This window comes from Trichomycterus rosablanca, chromosome 19 (assembly GCF_030014385.1).
Source record: "Trichomycterus rosablanca isolate fTriRos1 chromosome 19, fTriRos1.hap1, whole genome shotgun sequence".
In the NCBI taxonomy this organism is placed as follows: domain Eukaryota; kingdom Metazoa; phylum Chordata; class Actinopteri; order Siluriformes; family Trichomycteridae; genus Trichomycterus; species Trichomycterus rosablanca.
This window is the reverse complement of record NC_086006.1, coordinates 21,753,775-21,778,502: the sequence shown is the minus strand read 5'-3', so window position 1 is coordinate 21,778,502 and position 24,728 is coordinate 21,753,775. Positions and strand designations below refer to the sequence as shown.

At 39.1% G+C, this 24,728-nt stretch overlaps 1 protein-coding gene across 1 annotated transcript; it reads right to left on the bottom strand.

Annotated features, from left to right (window-relative positions):
* Positions 1–1,383: 1,383 nt before the first annotated feature.
* pkig (protein kinase (cAMP-dependent, catalytic) inhibitor gamma) lies at positions 1,384–23,203 on the bottom strand. Its single transcript, XM_063015796.1, has 3 exons — positions 23,019–23,203; positions 3,996–4,177; positions 1,384–1,993 (listed from the first exon to the last, which is right to left on the bottom strand). The coding sequence occupies exons 2-3, from the start codon at positions 4,147–4,149 to the stop codon at positions 1,914–1,916; spliced, it is 234 nt and encodes a 77-aa protein (XP_062871866.1). The 5' UTR covers positions 4,150–4,177; positions 23,019–23,203; the 3' UTR covers positions 1,384–1,913.
* Between the last annotated feature and the right edge of the window lie 1,525 nt (positions 23,204–24,728).

Below are 24,728 nucleotides of genomic sequence, written 5' to 3'. Positions count from 1 at the left end.
CTTTCGTGCGCCTTTGTGCGCTTGCGTGCATCTTCGTGTTTTTTCGTACAATTTCGTGCCCCTTTGTTCTCCGTTATGCGCTTTTGTTAACTGTTTTCTTCAATCACTGAAATCAGAAACACAGTGATGCCTTGAACTTAACCCAGCCAAACACTTTTAGAATGAACTAAAACATTGTTTTTTGCCCAATGTTGCAAATGCTCTTTTGGTTTATATTACAGCTTTGGTAACACAATCTGTAATGTTTTTCTTGTTTTATAAACCTAATTTGAGAAGTGTAATGGTTTTTGTTTTGGAAACACACATTTTTAGATTACCAGAAATAAAAAAATTGGTCTTGAACAAAAACACTCAGTTCTGTTTTTAATATTGAAAACATGTTTTAATAATTTTCTGTTGTATATTCACGTTTACTTTGGAGCATTTTTTGGTGGAGCATTTTTTGGTTGAAGATCTGTAGAGTATTTCTTTTAAGTGTTTTCAGATGTTGCTTGAGGTTGTAAGTGAATCTGCAGAGAAAATAAACTACACAGTTTATTCCACACAGAAGCATCAGTAAAAATAGAATATTTTAGGCTTTGTATCTGTAGTGTATATTGTAAAAATGGCTAACATAAATGGCCAGTGGTTCAGTGTCACTGTGGCAGGTACACACTTATTGTGGACTTCTTTTGTACCGAGCTGGTTGGAAAACATGACATTTTAATGCCCATTTTAGCAGTGGGCCGGAAAGATAAACACTAAGCTCTCTCTAAAACAGCCCACAGTTTGACATGGTGGATTTCAGCATAATTACATGGCTGCTCGATGCTCTGTGCCTAAATTTCAGATCACAGAAGCTGAATGCAAATGGATTCTAAAGTTATCTCTCACAGAGATTCAGCCAAAAACAACTCCAAACTCCAAACAAACTAATAATGTAAAGTGAAAAAGACGATTTGTAAGTGTTTTAAATCTAGTCCTATCAAGTTACTTGATCACATTTTGCTTCCTCTATTGCTGCTGACCTCCGCTTCTAAATGAAGAGAGCCAGGACTAAAACACAGGTGCAGCAGCCAACTGCTTCTTTTCACCTGTTTGTTAAGTCCTAGGAGGTTCGAATCAAGTACAGAGAGTGATGCGCTGATCTCTATTTTCCGCCATCTCCATACAGGCGTCGTCAGCCATCTGAGGTCATAACTGCAGCAGTTTTGAGAAATCCCCTCCTGACAGACGCATGAAGACAGCCACCCGGCCTGCCAGTAGCAGAGCTGAGATTTAAACTTGCGAGTTTGAGATGTCAGCTCTGGTGTGCTAGCTTGTTTTACCGCAACCTGAGCACCCAACTAACATTTTTCCAATTCACTTAGAGATATGACCAATAGAAAGAAAAAACAAAAGCTGTTTCAGCAAACAGAAAGTTTTAATTATGTTACATACAATATAAGATATATGTAATACAGAAACCAAACTATATTGACCTCAGGGAATAATAGGAAATACATACTTTCCTACTACCCATTCAGTTACAACTATACTTGTTGATTAAAAAAAAACTAATCAAACAAACAAAACAAAAAAAACTAACAAAAAAACCTTTGACTCAATCATGTGCACATTTTAACAGGTGTATTTGGTACTTCCTTGTCTAATATCATAGTTCTGAACCAAAGTTCTTAATACTTTTCATCGTTTCAGTTCAAACTTACAGTTAAGAATAAAAAAGGCATCAAAAGGTCTGTGCTTCCTCTCTGAAATGGTGAAAACACAAAGCACAGTTAATCATAGTTAATCCATTGTGGATTTAGATTCGAGTCTCATGGGCAGGTAACAGTGTGCATGCTCGCCCCCTCTGTGAGCAGCTCATCACTGGCAGTGTAAAAAAAATGGGGGATGATAGAGGAGGTTGTGCTCCTTTTTTTTCTTCTTCATCTTTAAGATGCTCCTTCTTTGCTTTGCTCTTGACTTCCTGATGCTTCTCCTTCTACAGCTGGAGCAGCGGCAGCATCTGCTTCTGAAAAGCATAAAAATATTGTCAAGTGAGTAACGGGGTGTGGCGTAGAATATGCACTGATGAGCCCAAACATGAGGAGAATGCCACAAACTGTGTTGGCAGGCTCATCAAAACAGATGATATGATGTTGAGTCAACCAGTTGGGCTGGTAGTGGTGGTATCAAGGTATCAAGGAAATCCACAGCCTATCTGAGTACTTTATTTATATATTTATTAGGATTTTAACGTCATGTTTTACACACTGGTTACATTCATGACAGAAACGTTAATTACTGGTTACACAAGATTCATCAGTTCACAAGTTTATTGTCAAACACAGTCATGGACAATTTTGTATCTCCAATTGAAACCCCACGCAGACACGGGGAGAACATGTAAACTCCACAGAGAAAATACCCAGACCGCCCCACCTAGGAATCGAACCCAGGAGGCTGTGAGGCATCAGTGCTACCCACCGAGCCACTGTGCCACCCTATCTGAGTACTATTTCTATTACTTTTAATATTGTGCGTGCCTCTTTTTTCTATTTTATTATGTAATAGCTAAGTCCAGCATAATAAAGCATCATGTTACAAAGCACAAGTCATGTCACACTGGTTTTGAGAACATGACAGTTTAGAGTACTTTAATAACCTCCCCCGTCACCAGATCTGAATCCAATAAAGCATATTGTAATAAGTAATAGAATGGGATATTTGCAGCATTGCGTAATGTAATCATTGAGGCCAGTGAGTAAACATCTGGTCTTGCAGAAAAACAATAACCACAAACAATGTAGTACTCATCGCCTTCTCAAACTCCATATCTGGTGGAGTTTCTGGGCAATCTCTGTCAGGATACAATGCAACGTGGGAAAGAAATCATTATTCCCTCACTATGAAGGCTATCAAAGCTTGGCATGAAGCCATTATTGAGTCCAACTTCCCCGTATAATAATGTGTGCCAAAAAGTTTCTCATAGACAGGGTTAACAAAATAATGAAATGTACTGGATCCGTTCATGTGCTTTTGTGAAGCAATTTATTATTCAGAGAAGTGGAAATGTTCCTAAATGGGGAGGAAACACTTAAGGAAGGGGGACTTCCAGTGTTAACAACAGTGCTGAGAGTGTTCGTGGTGACAGCATCGATTCAACCTTTCCTTCACCCCTTTGTGTTTCAGACACACAAACAAGCACATCTGACCTTAAACAAAGGCTGCACTAACATAAGAAATCTGAAAGGGAAGTATGTGCTTAGCACAGGTGGTCTGGTTAGCATAGTATTTTCTCTGGATAGGTCAGACATGTCCAAAGTCAGGCACAATGGCTAAATACAGCCTGTGGTTTCTTTTGTAAATTGCATTTATGTGGGCAGTGGTAGCTTAGCAGCTAAGGTCCTAAAGGTCTAAATGGTCGAAAAGGTCACACATTCAAGCCAGACCTCCACTAGTCTGCCACTGTTGAGCCCTTGTTCAAGGCCCTCAAGCCTCAATTGCTCTAAATGGAATCAGAAACAAGTGTGAGTTTGGATAAGTGCATACAATGTAAACATGCATTTATACACTACATGCCAAAAGTATGTGGACACCCGAAGGCTAGCTTGCTGGACATCTACATGAGTAGAGATGCTCTCATGGCATTCACAAAAACGAGAAATGTTAAACTTTTAAATAGTAAAAAAATAAATTATTCAGTACTTTAAACTTAGGGACAATGTGCCTGATATCTATATTAAATCTATAATGTCATGCTGTCAGTGTAGAAGGCTTAAAGTATTGATTGAGTTAAAAGCATTATATGTAAGCTTTGTGGCCAGGCAGTACACAATGATCCAGATGTGCATCAGATTTTTTAGAGAAGTAAATAACAGCTACACACTTGAGTACATGCCACCCACCAAAGCTTATAAACCCATTTTTCTTACACTTTACTATTATCTGCCAGCACCATGATAAGTCAAAGCTGACCGGACAAGCTGCTCTCACATGATGACAGACTGACCCAGCAAACATATAGATATTACCTCCTGCATTCAGGTCCATCTGAGCCACGTCTTTGGTCAGTTCACTGGTGCTCACCACTGCCCCTTCTTCTCCCTTAATGTCTGGCACTGCGTTCCTGCGGCCCGTGCGGTCACAATTAATAAAATCCGAGTATGATGACTCAACGTCCATCATCTGCCCATGACCTGCCTTCTCATTCCACCTGTGAGATACAATGGAGTAAAAGAGGAATGAACCATTATTATTACTTCTACATACATTGTCAAAATATGTGCAAAACACAAACAGCATGTCAGTGAATTTTGTACTGATCAGACACTGGGTTAGATATTTAGATGAGATGGGTGATTTGCATAACCACTAAATATTACCTCAGTTATATGTCTTTCAATAATAAGCATATACCAAAACACAGAAAATACTGCTTATTAAATTTTTGTACAAGTTATTACCTGATTACTGACAGAGTGCATTAAGCTGCTTTTAAGATTATTGTGTGGGATGCAGTGCATTTAAAGAATGCAGTGCACACACAAACACTCCAATGGAGATTGGAGGAGAGGGAACTGCAGCAGTAAATAAAAGGCAAGACTAGGGTATTCCAAAGAAATCAGGAAACACTTTTTTTGGTGTTACACGGTCAGAGCGCAGGGCTGCATGGCAGAGCTGGGATTCAAACTCTCAACCTTTCAGTTGATAGCACAAAGCCCTACCCATTAGGCTACCACTGTCCCTGGCTTTACCCATCCGAATTTTGTCCCCTGGTTTAAATATGCACATAAATATGCACACTCCCACCAGAGTCTTCTCTACGAGATGTAATATGTTTGAAGTGTAATATATCTGGAAGTGTTAAGCCTAGCACAAGCTTTCTCCTAGATATGCACAGTCAGCCACTCCCGTTTTCAGTGAGTTTCATGCCAAGTTTAAGAAAGGGAGAAATGGAAGGAAAAAGTAGGGATTTTTAATCAAGAAACTGTAGAATAAATAAAAAAATGAAAAATTAAGGGGTAAGTAAATGGGGAAAAATAATTTAAGTAAAAGAAAGAAACTAGTAAAAAGGGAAAGAGGGATGAAAGTACAAAGTAGAGAATCATGAAAAAAATAAAAATAAAAAAGGAAAATAAAAAAGAAAATCAATATGAAATTCTACAAAATTATTAAATGGAAAGGAAAATAAAATATTAAAAAAGGAAAACAGCAAAATGGAAAATTAATAGTGACAAAAAAGAGGAATTAAAACAAAAAAAAGATTTAAACATTTAAAAAAGAAAAAAAAGAAGAAAAAAAAAGGCCGCTCAGGTGGTGCAGCGGTAAAAACACACGCTGGAACCAGAGCTGGGATCTCGAATGCATCGTATCGAATCTCAGCTCTGCCTGCCGGCTAGGATGAGTGGCCACATGAACAACGATTGGCCTGTTGTTCAGATATGGGCAGGACTAAGCCGGATGGGGTCTCTCTCTCATGACTGGTGAAATTATGACCTCTGCTGGCTGACTGATGGCGCCTGCACAGAGATTAGAAAAGAGTGCTCTCAGGGTGTGTATCTCCGTTCAGTCAAAGTGTAGGTAATAAGATGCATACAGCATGCTGCCCACGTGTCGGCGGGGGCGTGGATTAGCTTCGTTCTCCTCAATCAGAACAGGGATCGGTATTGGTGGAGAGGAAGCATGACACAATCGGGCACTTGGACGCGCTAAAAGAGAGAAAAAGGGGAGAAAATGCATAAAAAAAGAATGGGACACAATGGGAGAAAATTAGGGGTAAAAAAGGGGAAAAGAAATGAGGATCAGGATGGAAAATAAGACAGAAAATGATGAGCTGAGAAACAGAGAAATAGCTGTGTGTGTTAATTGAATAGATTAATAATTTAATGTGAATAATTGGCCTTGTACCCTCAGTTCTTTAATATAAACGGCAGAATGCATTAGCAATAATTACTGCAGCAGAGCTTCTATTTCCACACTGGAGGTAATGAAGTCAGCTCTTGCACTCATTTCATAGCCTAAATTTAACCAGAAGACAAATGTTCCTCTGAGACCATGTAGCGTCACACAATAATGACCACCGTCTTCATCTCGTCCTCGTTTTACTGGCTATTTTGTATGAGCTGCACGCAAGTTTAGCGTGTAGGCCGTCAAACGTGGGAGCTAAAAGTTGCAGCACCCTTATTACTGCCAGAGTGCATCAAGCTGCTTTCAAGATGATAGTGTGGGATGCAGTGTATTTAAAGAATGCAGTGCACATACACAAACACTCCAAGAGAGAGAGAGAGAGCAAGAAAGAGAGAAGCTATTCATCTTTTGTGCTTTCTCTTTTCAGTCTGTTTAAGTGGGTCATGGATTCTGGAGGCTACAGGACTGCGCCAGGCCAAGCAGAGGGAACCGCGGAAGTAAATAAAAGGCAAGACTGGGGTATTCGAAATAAATCAATAATGAAGAACACAGTCTATTCTCCCCTGTTGAGAGGAATGCCTGTTCTGTTGGACGAAATCAGAATGGAATGGGTACATGGGAGCAGAAATACCACAGTGCTAGTACATCCTGCATTCTTTACCATATTACGATATACGAGTGACCTTTTCCAATGCAAGACACAATCCACAAGTTTTCCAAATTTAGACTGATCTGGATAACTGAGCATAGTCATCTTAAACCAACCATCAAAATCAAGCAGCTTTTTTATTTAAACCAATATATTTTCTCCCAGTGTAGCATAGCCAATCAGTATTCCAACGCTGATGACGCGGCGTCGATTGTGCCCGAGGAGGGTATATTTGCCTGACACATGCTTTCTCCCATACATTTACAGTCCACGACCCACTCTTGTTCACCCATACAGGTAAAGATTAAATAGATAAGGGTCTAGGACTCCACCAAACCAGTGTGTAAGGGATTATATCCAAATAGATAACAGTGGCTATGTTTACATGCAAAGATTTATTTCAATCGGAGACCAAGGTGAATAACACTGATTATAATAATAATAAATAATAATTTATTTTATTTGAAAAGCGCCTTTCATGACACCCAAGGACACTGTACAATAAGAATATAGAAAATCTAAGCAAAATAAATAAAATACACATTTACTAAGCAAAAAAAAAATTATCTCTTCATCATGGCACCTGTTAGTGGGTGGGATATATTAGGCAGCAAGTGAACATTTTATCCTCAAAGTTGATGTTAGAAGCAGGAAAAATGGACAATCGTAAGGATTTGAGCAAGTTTGACAAGGGCCAAATTGTGATGGCTAGATGACTGGGTCAGAGCATCTCCAAAACTGCAGCTCTTGTGGGGTGTTCCCGGTCTGCAGTGGTCAGTATCTATTAAAAGTGGTCTGAAGAAAGAACCATGGTAAACCGGCGACAGGTTCATGGGCGTCCAAGGCTCATTGATGCACGTGGGAAGCGAAGGCTGGCCCCTGTGATCCGATCCAACAGACGAGCTACTGTAGCTCAAATTGCTGAAGAAGTTAATGCTGGTTCTGATAGAAAGGTGACAGAATACACAGTGCATCACAGTTTGTTGTGTATGGGGCAGCAAAAGGGGAACCAACAGAATATTAGGGAGGTGGTCATAATGTTATGCCTCATCGGTGTATATACTGTGCTCAACAATGCATCAACAAGGTGTCAGTCATCCCCATAGTTCTTTATTTAAAGCCTTTAGGGCTGCATATGTAAAGGGCAAGTGGGTTCTCTGCACAGAGCACATCTGGTCTAATCTGACATCCTATTATAACCCCTATTCAAACAACTGTAAAATTGATGTATTTGCATCTAGATGTTAAGAGGTGGTATACCAACATTGACAGATCAGCATTATAGTGAGAAAATGAGTTCTACCTAAGGGAATGACTTTTTGGGTTTGTACTGTGACTAATCCATTAAATTAGATAAGACTCTCACCATTACTCATCACAGGTAATCATACAGCTGGTTGAAGCAAAGAAAATAAAAAGATTCACCTGTTCAACAACAATTCAGTTTTAATTATTTGTCCACGGCCGGGGCTCTGATTCACTAGCAATTCTGCATGGATTTGATTCCATCCTGTTAGACTGGGTAGTCATTCATTTCCTGGAATTGCAGGGGCTGTGTGTGTGTGTGTGTGTGTGTGTGTGTGTGTGTAGACGAGAGAGAAGTATCTTCAGTGAAACAGCCAGCTGCTTTAAAATAAAGGGTTTTGAGTGCGAGGCTGAAACAGTTTGCGTGAAGCATTGTGGGTGTTATTATATGAAGAGCTAGGCTGGATACCTTCTGCTGGCTAATATTTTGCTGAATTTAGCACTTCATGGGTATTTTTCTTTCAGTCAGCATCCTCGCTATATACACATTACTATTCCCACTTCAAGAAATTAAGCACGTTTAGATTTAATAATAAGCTGCACATTTACAAATACGAAAAACATCCAGAAAGTGACAAATCAGTTCTACTTTACCTTCTAGGATTTGTAAATAGTGTTTAAAATGCACCACAGTCTATTAGAATTAAATTGACTATGGTCTACAAATAACAGCTAAATCACAAAAACAGGGGAGCTGCTTTGCATTGTTTATTTGTCCCAGTATGAAGGTAAAACTCTTCTTATCTTTTTATCATAACTAAACTCAAGTTATCAAAAAAAGCTTTAAGATACAGACTGCATCTTAATCAGGGGTGCCCAATACGCCAATCGTATCTACCAGTTGATCGCACAATGCCCGCTGGTATATCGCACCTCATTCAAACAGGTCAATGTGATTGACATAAAATATGGCCACCGTTTCTTTAATTTGCGGTTTGTTACCATAACCACATCTCAGCCCACCTAAAGCACTGTAAATCTAGAAAGTTTTCATTCACCAGTTTGAGCCATTTTTGCATTTTTCCTCCACAAACCTGTGCTGTTTGTAAAGATAAGTGCGCAACCAAGCACAAAGAAACCAAAAACGATTTGATTCGGGCAAGACCAGTAAATAAACTTAAAAAGAGCCTCACAGTAAAGATAAACCGGAGCAGCGCGCGCGTGTGTGTGTTTGTGCCTTTAGAAGAGACGCTTTTTCACAGTATCGCTATAAGTGATTCATTGATTCATGAGTTGATTCGTTTTTATGTGAAGCGTAAGTTTCTCTTCTCAGTTATCTCTCCGTGTTTACTGTTATTAATTAAATGTCGTGGTTTTAAATAAACACCAGCTACTACAGAACATTTTGTGTGACTCTCTTACATTAAAAAGCTTAATTAAACTGCTATTATCACAGATCTGTAACCGAGTCAGACTCGTTCCGTCTAAGGAGCTAAAAGTTTTCTAAAAGTTCAGCAGATGATCCTGAACTAACGAATTTGGTAATGAATAAACTTTTGCCTCGGATTGGCTCTGTAACGTCTTCTGTTCTCATCTACATCACAAGTAAGAACCGCTTACGATTTACCAAAGTGAACCAGGAGTTTATATAACGTGCTGATAGAATCGACTCAGATGTGACCGGGTTGAATTATCTTTTTAAAGTAAATATTACAATCAGCAATATTACATCGTAAGAGCTTTCACGATGGTTTCTGTACGATTGTTGATGAATGGTGATGTGATGGTTGGTGCTTCGTAGCTCAAAGTCTGGATCAATCCACTGAGCTGTTAACTTAACATGGTCTTTATATATCACACGTTCGGATCGGCTACTTTTAGGAAATATCGCCGATCGCCGATAGCATATTTTGATTAAAAATCAGCCGATACCGATTCATAGCCGATCGATCGTCCCATCTCTACCTACAATCTGACATGGTCAAGGGCCTCTGGTGGACAATTTTGGAACTTGCTGGCTAAGGAAAAATATCCAAACATAAGATGTGGCCACTTATTTTACAGCATTTTTGGATCAACCTACTTGTGTGAATCAGCCTTTTTCAACATGAAAATAATTAAGTCTAAATATCGGTCCATCCTTGATGAATACTTGATGTTGTACCTGCTTGGGAATTGGCATCAGCAGCTATTGTCCAGACTACATAAACCTGTCTGACACCATTCAGTGCAAATCATCAGAATAAGGTTAGTGTGATTTTTTTAGTTGCTTGCTCTGTAATGCTGAATATCAATATATGCAACTGAAGGGCATTTAAAAAAAGCTTCAAAGTGAACAACCTTAAAAAGTAGATCGTGAAGACCCGTCGACTTAAATAGTAGATCTCAAGCCATGAAAATGTGGGCACCCCTGATCTTTATAATTTGATTAGAACGTTATTTAGTACTCATAATGAAATGTTTGCTAATGCTCTCAGTGCGCTCTCAGTGGCTCTTAGCTGCCAAACCCGAATAAAAATAAGGAGGGTTGATTCAGGTGTATCAGGCAAAAAAACTAATACAGTGGAGACCCCTAAATACAAGAGCAATCAAAAGAAGAAGAAATAAAAAGTGTAGAATTTTATTTCATTTAAATGTTAATTTTAATTTACTTTATTTTAATTAGCTAAAAAATCTCATTTTAAACCAGGTATTTTATACTATCATATCCGGCTTAGGTGTTACATCTGCCACTTTAAAGGGCGGCACGGTGATTCAGTGGGTAGCACTGTCGCTTCACAGCAAGTAGGTCCTGGGTTCGATCCACAGGCAGGTCTTTTCTGTGTTGTGTTTGCATGTTCTCCCCATGTCTGTGTGGGTTTCCTCCGGGAGCTCCGGTTCCCTCCCACAGTCCAAAGACATTCAAGTGAGGTGAACTGAAGATACTAAATTGTTCATGACTGTCTTTGATATAACCTTGTAAACTGATGAATCTTGTGTAACGAGTAACTACCGTTTCTGTCATGAATGTAACCAAAAGTGTTAAAATCCTAAAGACGTTAAAATCCTAATAAATAATAATAATACAAAACACTTTAAAATATTGAGTACAGTGTTTCCCACTCAGAATTCTCAGTAATCCTGTTTAAATTCTGACGTCAGCCTCGGGATATTTGTGGTTCATCAACGTCATTCATCAGAAATTGTGAAACTCTTAACAACAGTGTCTGCATTGTTAGATGTTTCTGATGACATGTTCTTTATTTTAAATCAATTCCTCCTACGCTGACATCAGGCAGGGCTGTTCCTGTTTTCATTGGCTCCACTACACTACACTTCAGAGATTTTAACAGAACAAGCATATCTTGCTGTAGATGATTTGATAAGTTTCACTTGATGAAACAATGAAAAAAATGAGACAACCTCAGCTGTAAGCAGCTCCAGAAGCCTGATGGCTCAGGTGTTTATTTCAGTCCTGACAACAACAGCTAATTTACCGAGGAAAAGCTGCAGCGCTAATGACAGACGCCAGGGACTTTTTGCTTCCATCATGGGACAGAGGATGATACAAACACAAAACGTGACTTATTAGATAGATAGATAGATAGATAGATAGATAGATAGATAGATAGATAGATAGATAGATAGATAGATAGATAGATAGATAGATAGATAGACAGATGGACAGATAGACAGAGAGATAGATGAATGGATGGATGGATAGATGGATAGACAGACTGACAGATAGATAGATAGATAGATAGATAGATAGATAGATAGATAGATAGATAGATAGATAGATAGATAGATAGATAGATGGATGGACAGATAGATGGATAGACGGATAGATAGAAAGACAGACAGACAGACAGATACTTTATTGATCCCGAAGGAAATTAAAGAACTATTAGCACAGAGCTCACTGCAGTCACTAACAGGATACAATAATAACAGAGAATGTGAAATGTTACAGCCACTTGAAATGTTTTAATATAAGCAGAGCTAAACTGAGAGGACAAAGCCCTGTAAGTGTGGGACGTACGACCCGCTCAGAGCCATCGGTTAGCTCCATAAAAGGGAAAATGATGGATCCTCCATCAGTGAGCTAAAATACACCAGCTCCTAGGGCATGGCTCAGCTGGGGGAGAAAAACACTCCTCAGTTTTTATTTCAAATATAGTATTAAAAGCAGATTTTTTATTAGAACTTTTTGCCTGCGTCTTAGAGGAAATATTTCCTGTGTTTGTTTACTTTTTTAATGTAATTTTAGTGTAATTTTAGTACATTATATTAGTTTTGTATGTTTATCTTTGGGATATTTACTGGAATTACTTTTTTTTTGCATTTTCCCTGAATTTTTCTTCCAATCTGGTTGTATCCAATTACCCGATTGCGTTTCGCTTCCTTTCTACTGATGTTTACCTCCACTCTGACTGTTTAGAGTCGTGACTAACACACGACCCCTCCGACACGTGTGCAGTAGCCAACTGCATCTTTTTACCTGCACGAGGTGAGTTGGGGGCGGCATGGTGGCTAAGTGGGTAGCACTGTCGCCTCACAGCAAGAAGGTCCTGGGTTCGATCCCCAGGTGGGGCGGTCCGGGTTCTTTCTGTGTGGAGTTTGCATGTTCTCCCCGTGTCCGTGTGGGTTTCCTCCGGATGAATTGGAGGTGAATTGGAGATACTAAATTGTCCATGACTGTGTTTGATATAACCTTGTAAACTGATGAACCTTGTGTGATGAGTAACTACCGTTCCTGTCATGAATGTAACCAAAGTGTAACCTCCGGCACCCTGGCCTTGAACAACAGCCAATCATTTTTCATGTAAGCACCCAGCCTCCCGGATGGCAGAGCTGAGTTTCAAACTGATGGGTTCGAAATGTCAGCTCTGGTGAGCAAGCATGTTGTATCACTAAGCCACCTGAGCGCCCTGGAATTACTATTTTGAAACATATTAAATATTAAAAACATTCATTAAAATATTCAGCCAGGCACCCAAGTGACACAGTAAGTCTATTGCACTAGTCCACCACACAAACTTCTGCACTTATTTCCTGCTGCTTTGATATTAAGGGGTCAACAAAGCGTGCCATTCTGGTCAGAACTGGCAGTTTTATCCGGGCTTGGAACCAGCACTGTGGGCGCACTGTCCTCCAAATGACTTTGCTGTTCTACAACACCACCCCTTCCTTAAGACACAGCCAATCAAAGGAAAATCTACACAAATACGACTGGCTATGTCTGAGGGAAAGCCCTACGATGGATTGGTATCCTGTCCAGTGTAATCCAGCCTTGCATCCATGGAACCAAACCTGCCACAACCCTGACCAGGGTATGTGAATGATTTAAATTAAAAAAAGGTGCAGCCACAGTATTTAACCACTTGTTGGTTTGTGTTATTTCATATTTGTTACAATATTAATATGTATAAATGTAAAGGTTGCATGAAAATAAATCAAATGTTGCTTAGATGACACAGTGGTCACCTATTTTAACCCACCACCCCAGCCAATCATATCTGTCTAGGTGTCCAGGAGCTATGTCTGAGGGTGGGAAAGCCAAAGGGATTCCTGCTTTTGCAATTATGGCCTCTGTTGGCTGGTTAATTGCGACAGGGAATAATAGTGGTCAGTGCTGGATATTCTGTATGAGATACTGATCACCGTGTAAACCCACATTCTGCAGGTGAAAAGAAGTGACTGGCTACTACACCTGTGTTAGAGGGTCTGTGTGTTAGGTACAGCCCTCCTTGGTCAGGGTAGGGGTCTGCAGCAGTAGAGGAGAAATACAACTAGGCAACTGTGATTTATAGAATAGGATCTACTCTGTGTTTATAGAAAAGCACTTTTTCCAGGCTCCATTTTCTGGTCATAATGGATTGAAAGAGCCTCTGCTTTCTTTCTCGGCTAAGTAAGCATGGCTGCTTCCATTAATCAGTGTGGTAAAACACAGCACATTAGCAGTAATCATTTGGAGCAAGAACTCTGAAGCCATGTGACTGTAAATGTAGTCACTTGGTCATAGCATGTACCAAAGTACTGTTAAAAGATTTGCACAGACGTCCATAAAGTGTCTTGCAAAATTATATTAAGTAATATAATTTTATAATATATTTATAATATATAATATAAGTAATATATGAAGTGCTTTTTGTTTAGGTTAGTCACTCAAAGGAGCCAAGAACTACCAAAATTAAGCATTTTAATTACACAGTATTGCTGCAGCTACTATTTCTAAACACCATTGGCAAAGCAGAAAATTGTTTCTCCTACTTAATGAGACACTGGATGTGAGGGATGACTGCCCGGGGTAAGATGATACAGTAGTTTCTAAGAGACTTAAGATGAACTCAATCCCAACAGCATCACAGCTGAGTCATGAGACTGAGAGCTCTGCAAGCTGTGACTCGTACAAGAATCTCAAGACATGAATGGCTTTTCAGGCTAAAAACTTTAACTGTCATCAAGGCCATACTCACAATATTTATTGGGAGGAGATATGCCCCCTGCAATGTACAGATACGCTGGAAATGCCCCCCAATATACTGATTTAAAATGATAAACACATTCCACTCACTAGCTTTGCATAATGTTGGGATTTGTAAATGTTCCAATCAGTTGTTCAAATGACATAAATGTTTTGGAATAGCAGGACACACCACCCAAAGTTCAGTGCTCTTTCAGTTCACATACCGCAGCAGGATATTCCGCTAGCACACCACTGCAGAGATTCTGAACCAATCAGTTAGTAACTCAGCGTTGCCACCAATCGGCTGGGCGCCATCTGGCAGGCACAATTGGCAGTGCCTGCAGCAGATACTAATTGGCCACCATATCTGCAGGGTGGGGGCCGGACTATGTGTGGGGTGGATCTTCATACGCTGGTGTAAGGACCCTGATTGGTGGAAGAGACACCTGTGCAGAATGCAGGGGTGGGAAGAGGAGGGCTGTACATGTGTCAGAAGGGGCGTGTACAGCGACGTGCTCTCCTCGGATGCAATCGGGTATCCCGCATCAGCGGAAGACAAATTGAATGCACTAAATCAAGAGGAAAATGGGGAGAAAATGCATAAAAAAACCCCTAAATTGCTTAGAAAATATACTGTCACAGTACTGAAAGTCGCTTTGGATAAAAGTGTCTGCTAAATGCAGAAAATGTAGATGTAAACGCAAAACTAACAACAGTGGGGCCCAACAATGGCAACTTCAAGCTGGTGGGGCTCAATCCAAGCTAGTGATTAGTGGTTCAGTACATTCATTACAGCCCATGATTTAGATCCAAATTGCCCATCAAAAGCTTGCCAGTGAGAAAGAATGATGTTCTCACTTGGTAGTTGTAAGAAAATACTTTGTTGAAAACTGTTCTTCTAATTCTAAAACAGTTCATTTTATGGATAAACTAGTGTGGTTTGGGTAACCAGCACTGTTGTTCTGCATGGATTTTTCTAAAGACATAAAATAAGCAGCAGTGGCTGCAAAACTTGCATGACCAATGCATATACTTCCTTTTTTTAAGATACAATTTTAAATAGTTACATCACGTGTGTGTAGTCCTTTCTCGCTTGACGTTAAAGTGGCAGCAATTTTTACCAACTTCCTCCCTAGACTAGTCTCCTCAGTATTTTTGATGATCATCTGAAAACCCACCAGCTTAGCAGAAGTGTTTCTGAATCCAGATGTTCTCATTTTGTCCTAAAAAAGCATTTTTGTAGGCAGCTGCTTGAAAAGCCAATTGTCTTATTTTTGATTGCCATTGTTATTATATAAGTTATCCAACATCCATACAACCATCTCTGTTGTGAATCGCTGCAGCACTTTCAGCAGCAATGGCTGCAACCAAAGATATGGTTCTCACAGAGCATAATTCTAACTATAAACTGATTATCTGTTCAGCATTTTTTAGGTCTGGCCTGATTTCTTCTGAATGACTTTTTCTACCACATTCCAAAAACATTCAGCAATGCTTGCTGCTGGTCTGGGTCACACTGTGTCTCTTGGATTCACTGGGTGCCAGCCAACCCTGTATGTATGTAGACACCTGACTTACCAAAATCAGTGCTGGGGATTTGAGTCCTGGGTTCCAGCAGTGGTGGGGTGGTGTAATTAAACCAAGTCATTTTTTGTCTAATTGTTTGTAGAAGTTAAAAGGTTGTTGCAAATGATTTCTTAGAAGTTGCAGTTAATGATTTAATCAGGAGCAGAGCTTCAGATCTCCCAGGGAGAAATCTGGTTTCTTGGTGACTTTTTTGACTGTTCTGACTGTGCAGCAAAAAGTGGTGTGATAATTGACTTCTTAGCTAAAAGGGCCATTTCACAGTGAGACAGAGTCTGCGTCATGCTACTAAGTTTTCGACAATTTGACAAAAAAAGCAGGAGGAGAATAAAAGCCCATGAAAGTCACCCTTTCACTAATGCACAAGATAGTTCACACTGGAAAGCACAGCCTAGCAAACGTTTTAATATCACACATTAATTATTAAATAATAAGGATGCAACAGGAAGTACAAGCATCCTGAAGGCAATTTTGTCAGGCTTAATCTCGTTGATGGGCCACATCAACAGGATTTCAAAAATTATCATTTTACATGCACAACTTGTACATAACTGTCTGCAATGCAAATTCCCCTTATGTTTAAATATCAAACACAGTGAATACAGAGAGATACACTGTATGTGGAGATGTGTGTGATGTGGAGCAAGGTTATAAATTCATCCTGAAATACTGACGTTTCACAGTATGAAGCCTGAATTTCAATGATGTGGTGACTGGGGAGGCCATGGTAGGCATTTGACTGCATGCTAATGTTAATCCTTACACTATTCTATTTAAGCAGTATGTATAGGGGGATTACCAGCCTGCAATATGAGAACATTAGAGAGTTTGCACCATAGGGTGCACCTGATCCTGGTAATTACTTCATATACAGTGGATTCAGAAGGTATTCAGACCCCTTTTGTGCACAATTTGTGGTGTGGAATTTATTTTTACCCATTAATCTACATAAATATATACACCGATCAGCCACAACATTAAACCCACCTCCTCCACACTCACTGTCCATTTTATCAGCTCCACTTACCATATAGAAGCACTTTGTAGTTCTACAATTACTGACAGTAGTCCACCCTGTAGCTTTCACCCTGTTCTTCAATGGTCAGGACCCCCACAGGGCCACCACAGAGCAGGTATTATTTGGGTAGTGGATCATTCTCAGCCCTGCAGTTACAATGACATGGTGGTGGTGTGTTAGTGTGTGTTGTGCTGGTATGAGTGGATCAGACACAGCAGCGCTGTTGGAGTTTTTTTTTAATACTGTGTCCACTCACTGTCCACACTATTAGACACTCCTACCTAGTCGGTCCACCTTGTAGATGTAAAGTCAGAGACGATCGCTCATCTATTGCTGCTGTTTGAGTTGGTCATCTTCTAGACCTTCATCAGTGGTCACAGGATGCTGCCTATGGGGTGCTGTTGGCTGGATATATTTTTGGTTGATGGACTATTCTCAGTCCAGCAGTGACAGTGAGGTGTTTAAAAACTCCAGCAGCGCTGCTGTGTCTTATCCATTCATACCAGCACATCACACACTAACACACCACCACCATGTCAGTGTCACTGCAGTGCTGAGAACGATCCACCCCCCAAATAATACCTACTCTGTAGTGGTCCTGGGAGAGTCCTGACCATTAAAGAACAGCATGAAAGGGGAACAGACAGACTACAGTCAGTAATTGTAGAACTACAAAGTGCTTCTATATGGTAAGTGGAGCTGATAAAATGGACAGTGAGTGTAGAAACAAGGAGGTGGTTTTAATGTTATGGCTGATCGGTATATTTACTTTTAATTAATGTAGTTTAATAGGGTTTGGATGGTTATAGTGTTGGATGAAGAAAATTATGCTAAAAGGCAATTTTATAACATTTGTCTTCTATTTGTATCACCGGTACAAAAAATGCACTTACTATATGTGTCGAATAACACATTCTGTTAAAAGGCCAGATGCCATTACATCAAATAACAAAGTTCTCCACAGTACAAGCCTGGTTAATAAAGCAAAACCACTAATGACCGTTTCAGTGCAAGAGTCAATCTGAGACCAGTCCAATCACTGATGTAGGGATTTAAAGCTCAAAGCTAATCAGTTACACTTGCATTAGGGAAATGCCACCATCAATTAGCTTCCAAACACTAGAAGCCGGACAAGGAAAAGAAAATGAATTACAGTAAATGACCGTTACGGCTCTGGGCTAAACAAAAATAAATCATTTTCCTGTTAAGCAGATAAAAGCCTTGAAATCTTTATTTATTTTCTTGAATTTTTAAATAGCTTTTTTATGGATGATAACCTACTGATTTAAATGTATTTCATAAAAGCTTTTATTTCTCTGTAGGAAGCTCTTTTTAATTATATCAAATGAGAAATATTATAGCATCAGTACTTAATATGTGGTGTTAAAATGAATATATCAGCCTAATCTCAATACATGATGTAATAGAGGAGATTTGGATCTACGTACACCATCACAAGTTTCAAAACACCCCTATTTTTCCAGTTTTTTATTCATATTTACACAGATTCATGTCTCAACATGCTGTTAAATTACAGCATAAAACAAATATTGAAAGTTCTTCGCAACACTGTAGCAGAGGTTCCAACAAAGGTGTCTCACTTGTAGGTTGCTCAGTTCAACCTAAACCAGCTTGATGGGGTTCAAGTCTGGAGACTTTCTGTTAAGGACTACACAGGAAAGGGAGCTGGAGGTGGAGAGATGAAGATGCTGCGATTCTCTTTCGGAGTGTTTGTTTGTTTGCCATATCAGCAACATACTGGCTATATTTATGGCACAGACTGATATTGAAACTGTAGATCATTATTTGTTCAGATCATTTGTTTTATATCAAGTATGTCTTAAAAGTTAAGAATTTTAATTGGAGGAATCTTCTTGAACAAGTCTTTATTGTTCTCAACCCTATAAAAGTCATCTCTGATGGCTGGAAGTCTAGGCCATTCTAGCAAAATATGTTTAATTGTAAGGGTTGTAGCACATAATTGACAGGTTGGTGCCTGCTAGCCAACCACTCTTTGGGATTGAAGAGGATGGAGATTGGGACCAAGTTTATTAGAGGAACAGCACAGATATCATAGGTTTGGAGACAAGCAGGGAGGCCAGATTGAGATGGTTTGAGCATCTGGAGAGGTGTGCTAAGGATAGAGCTGTCAGGCAGGAGGAGATGAAGGTCAAAGAGAAGGTTGATGGATGGATTTCTTGCATCAACAAGTTTTTGTTAGTTACCCCTGAAGCTTACTGCCTACCTTTGTATGTTCACTGGAATTAACCTGCTTAAATATCAATATCACCATGAGAATGTGGGTGTTCTGAAGTATTTGAACCGTAGTGTCACAGTAGGCAATCATCTTTAAGCTGCATGGCAGCTTCTAAACCTATTTTACACTATGTAAAGCCTGCTTAACTTGTGTTACTCGTGTTCCAGCTAGTTTGGTGTGCCATGTAAAGGATGCAGTCAAGCCTAAACTAAACTTTCTACATCATATGTAAAGTTTATCCGTATTCTCCGCATTGTGACAATTGTAGAGTCCTAACCTGTAAAAATGGCTGGTACAGTACTGAATGTTTCTTATTTCAAGTGGAAATAAACAGGAGGTATTTGCTACTTGTTTCTTTTAGAAGATGTTGTAAAAACGTCACAGGAAGTCACTCAAAAATAAGTCTAAGTAAGTCTTTAGTTTAATGAACTGGAAACTACCAGGGAAATTATGAACATCCAAAATAACTCGTACAACAGCATGACTCATACAAAAGCTCAGCTATGCAACATCAATCATTTCAGCTATTCAAACTACACTTTTGTAGTACACACATATGAGCTTGTTGGACAGTCCATTCCAAAACCATGGGCATAAGTATAGCCTGCCCCCCACTTTGCATATGTCAACGCCAATTGTATTCTAGAAATGCTTTCCACATTTTAAAGTGTGTCTGTAAATATTTTCGCTTATAAGGTAAGAGCATCTGTAAGGTTATGGAATTGATGCTGGACAAAAAGATGTGACTTGCAACAGATGTTCCAATTTCTTACTAGGGTCTTCGGTAGCATTGAGGTCAGGGCTTCATAAAAGCCACTAAAGTTCCTTCCTTAACTCTTTATTAACTCTTGCACAGGGGTACAGTCAAACTGGAGCAGGAAAAGGGCCTTCCTCGAATTGTTGCCACACAGTTGAAAGCATAAAACATTTAGTTTCTGTCAATAAATTTTAAACATCAATTAGCAAGGAGTGTGGCTGAAACAACTGAACTCAATCATTAGAAAGGGCGTCCACATACATCTTGCCATATAGTGGATTTTCTATAGACCAATGTGGCACCATAGATTTTATGTGAAGTTTATACTAAAGACTCAGAAGAGCTTTCTCTATCTGTTTCAATGACTGTATCCAACACAGATCCAGCTCTACTTTCTCCCACTGATCAAACAGTGGGTGTAAAGTCATTCAATTTGTGCTCAGTATAGATACACATGATGAGTATTTGTTTCGCTAATGTCAAAACATTAACTAATGAATGGTAATCCACAAAGACACTATGCTAAACAATGCAGTAATGACTTCCAGCTCTGATTATTACAGTCATGATGTTTGACAGTTCAAGATATTAATGTGTACCAGCTATTTGGAAGCTTCATTTATAGTCTTTGTCAAAGCTGATTTCTTAATGGCAACAGTACACGTAGATTTTATAAATCAGTGAAAATAAATCAGTATAAATCAGGCAACAAGCATTAGCTAAGCATGTAAATGTCAGTGAATCTTGATGCAGTGACCATTAGTGGATCTCCATGCTTAGTAGTTTTACTTTAGGACCATTTTTAAAGCATCCTGAAATTGTGACCCACTTTAATAGTCAATTTGCACTAAACTGCATTAAGATTAGCACAAATTTTTCAAACAACTGTTTTAATCAACTGTTATACACTTAAGCTGGGCAATATGACTGTGTGATGTTATAAATGTGTCTACCAGTTTTGGCTATTCCACATTAGAGAGACAGAAAAACATCTGCTTAAAGAATTCGGTTGCTTAAAGAATTCTTTATAATAGCATGACAGTGTGTGAATTTAACTCCTTAACCTTTCAGTGCACCCTTGGTGTGAGACCCAAGCCCAGATAATATCACTGAAGCTCTCCTGATGTAAGACACATTATGAGATGAACCAGTTCATTGGAAAAGACAGTAATGCTTGCAAGAGTTGAAGGTGAAAGAGGAACAGGATGGCCAGCAAGGATATGGATGGATACAATTTAAAAAAACAATGAACAAGCTATTAACATTCTGAAGACGCCAGAAAGACAGAATGCTCTGGAGAAACATTATCCATATGCTCACCAGGAGTCAGGATCCATATGATCACCATCATTATAACTACTGCACATAAAGCTACATTAAAATCTGAAGTTTAGACTGTTTATAAAAACTTTTCAGATTACTAGCAAACATTCTCAAGACAATTCCTGATGAATACTGGAATTTATTTTTCTCAGGTCAGGAGTCCGTCCACTGTATAATGTTTTACTATGAAACCCAGACATAATAAGGTCTTTGCAGTCCAAGTTAAAATTTTGATTCAACTATTCCAAAAGATCTAGGGATCATTCAGGGCTTTTTTGTAAGTGATAGACAAGCACTGATGGCTTCTTTTGATTAGCAGTGGTTTCTTCCCTGCTACCTCCTGGGATCTTTTGTAAGATCTTGGATGAGTTAGTGCTGAGCGCTTAATGACACTTCATCAGTGTGGCAGCTGCTGGATACAATGGGTCATCTGAGTCCTAAATCCACAGTGCTTTGGAATTATGTATTTTAACTACTTTTTTATCTTTGTTTAATGATCTAAAATATGACATATATGCAAAAGCAATTAAATTATGACATAGCACTGTGGACCTACTGTGGGCCGTTAACAAGCTGCTGGCCCAGCCCTATTTAGTAGATTTTTAGTACAGTCCACCTAGTCTTGGCAGGATTGAGATCAGGACTTTGGGAAAGCCAGCTTTGTTGTGGCCTTAGCATTTGCTGCTGGAAAATTCAGATTTTGAGATAAACTACCTACACTTTTTCTTTATCCATAATTAACAAAGAACCAACTAGAGTCAAGCTTTCATGTGCCACTTTTGAAGCAATGGCATCTTTGCAAGACAGTCTCTAAAGCCATGTAGAAAAGGCTTTATTTTTGAAAGTAAAACCTGCTTTTAAGCAGCTTTTAAATAATGACTGGCTTGTGTTTGGTGTTTCTTGGATCAAATTTAAACCTCTGGACAAATCTGTTTTAGCATTAGGTAAGAGTTTAGGTTTGTTTCTATCCCTGACAAGATGCCCCTTGTTTTATGTACTTTGTACTTACAGACAATTGTTTACAATGATAAAGTTGACTTGGAAAATCTATAAACTGCTAAACTGCTGTGCATGATCTGTATAGAGCTTCCAAGACTTTCCAGTTGTAATCAAACTAGCCCTATTTGTCTGGACACAGCAAAGTCACCAGCTGTAGTCAGTAATGTTACAGCACTATACCAAGCATAATGTTAGATATTAAGACAAAACAGAAATTAGTCAATCACAAAATGAACAGTGGCAGACGTTTGGCCCTAACAAGTGTTTATAGGATTTAGACTTTAACTTTATGTCAATATATTTTATATTTAATAAGGACGGTCAATGACACAACTGGCACATAAAATACATTAACAAAAATACTAGAAAGTAGTATAACAAGCTCAAAAGTTACAAAACTTAGGGCTACACGAATGTTGCTAAAATAGCAGTAAAATTATATATTAAATAAACTCCACTCATTATGTAGCTTGATATTTCAACTTTAACTTAACCAACTGTTTATCGTTAAAAGCAGGACGCCAAAGACAGACCAAACATCCCAAATAACTCAGACATCCCTGTATAAGTGCACTACAATACAAATGAAACGACAACATTTCAGTGCACTACGTTTTCCAAAGGGAGTCATTTGGGACTTAACCCGCTCTACTCTAGAAAGCATCAAACCAAATAGCCGTTCGCATTTAGAGTCCTAAAACCTAACCGTGTCGTGTCCTTTCGATCAACAAAAAAAGAATAATGTTTGCATATTTGCTCTACCTGAACGTTTAGAAGAAATAACCGTTATATTTTCGCATAATCCTTTGTGTGTGGGCTAAACACAAAGCCAATGCAACACTGTGCAAGACTGTATCCAGCACTTACCTTCATTCGTCCGAATTTCCAGAACTTGATCCCGCAGCTGGACAGTCAGTGAGCTTTATTTCTCATTTCCTCTCCCATATTTCGGAGATATTTGTAATTTTCGACGAGCAGAATCTGATTACAGACACACCAGCGTCTTCAGTCCCGACGTTCCTTTGACAGCCCCATTGAAGTCAGTGGGCGAGGTTACATCTCAAACAGCTGTTTCCAAAATGGAGTGTGCTTACAGCCAATAGTGCTTCCCTTTAGCTCACTCGCTCCAATGGAAATCCTGCTGTTACGTCGTTCTGTTTTGGGCTAAGCAGAAAGAAACTATTGATGGTTATCAAATACACTCTGCTAGTTTTATTTATACTACCAGAAGCCCTACTAGCCCTGGGAATAACCTCCATTCTGTGTTACATGCATGTATTACATAAGATGTTGAAAAGATTCCTGTGATATTTTGGTTTATGTTGGTATAGCTCTGATAGCTGCGCCTTTGTTGGGGATCTCCCATTCTGGCATATCCCAGGTATGCTCTCTGTTCAAATCAAATGGGGAGGTCACTGAGGTCTTTTTAATTGAACTGCGAATGTATATTTGTGCAAGATATTTCAGTTCAATGGCCTCGTATTATTAAGCAAGCTGCTGCTCAACAAGCTGTCCACAAAATTGCCGCTCACTAGATGTTTTGATATATTTTTTGCAACTCTAGATTCTTTTGTGTAAATCCTAGATCAACTGTTTCTGACATCAGTCATTCTGGTTCACAAGTAAGCAGTGTCATTTTTCTTATCTGGTACATTTATAAGATGCCTATGTAGACTGCCTACAGAGTATTTTCCTAGACATCAGTGACTCCATGATTAAGGTTTGTCCCAAACATGCTCTTTATCTTGGGTGAATGTAATCTACAACTGCACATCCAAAGCAGTGCTCATTTTAATACCTTATGCAAAAATGCATCTTCATCATTGTGACTGCTTATATTTGTGCTTGTTTTTACAAAATTTTGATTAATAATGATCTTAACTCCCAAACGAGGCCAGCATGGTGGCTCGGTGGGTAGCACTGTCGCCTCACAGCAAGAAGGTCCTGGGTTCGATCCCCAGGTGTGGTGGTCCGGGTCCTTTCTGTGTGGAGTTTGCTCCGGGAGCTCTGGTTTCCTCCCACAGTCCAAAGACATTCAAGCGAGGTGAAATGGAGATACATTAGACATTAAACTTGTGAACTAATTAATCTTGTGTAACGAGTGACTACCGTTTCTGCCATGAATGTAACAAAAAGTGTGTAAAACATGCTGTTAAAATCCTAATAAATAAATAACTCCCAAAAAAAGGAAAAAGAGAACTATGGTTATCCTAAATTTTGTGACGTCACTGAATAGTGAATCAAATGAGTGAATCTTGCACAATTGATTCATTTAAACGGGTATTATGAAAGAATCGAAACATTAGTGGAATTCTGCCGAATTGGCCGCGTTTTATTGGCTCCATCTACTGGCAAATACCAAACCATCACTTTGGCACCTAAAGGCATATTAAGAGTCATTTGTTAGTACTTTATAATAGGTCAGGACTCAGGACTGCCATGTCATCCAGGATCTGTAGAAGTAAATGAAAAGTTTTGACTTTACATGTTTATGATAACAGAGATCCAAGTTTGTGGAAACCAGTTACTAAAGTTGAAGTTCGTGTGAGATCTATGTGGTCTATCTGGTTTTCATTA

What these genes read in the sequence shown, in the direction of transcription:
- pkig (XM_063015796.1), bottom strand. Translation starts at nt 4,149, where the DNA reads ATGATGGACGTTGAGTCATCATACTCGGATTTTATTAATTGTGACCGC. An exon ending in GATGGACCTGAATGCAGGAG is followed by an intron (nt 1,994 to 3,995) that starts GTAATATCTATA and finishes TATGCTTTTCAG; the next exon opens with AAGCAGATGCTGCCGCTGCT.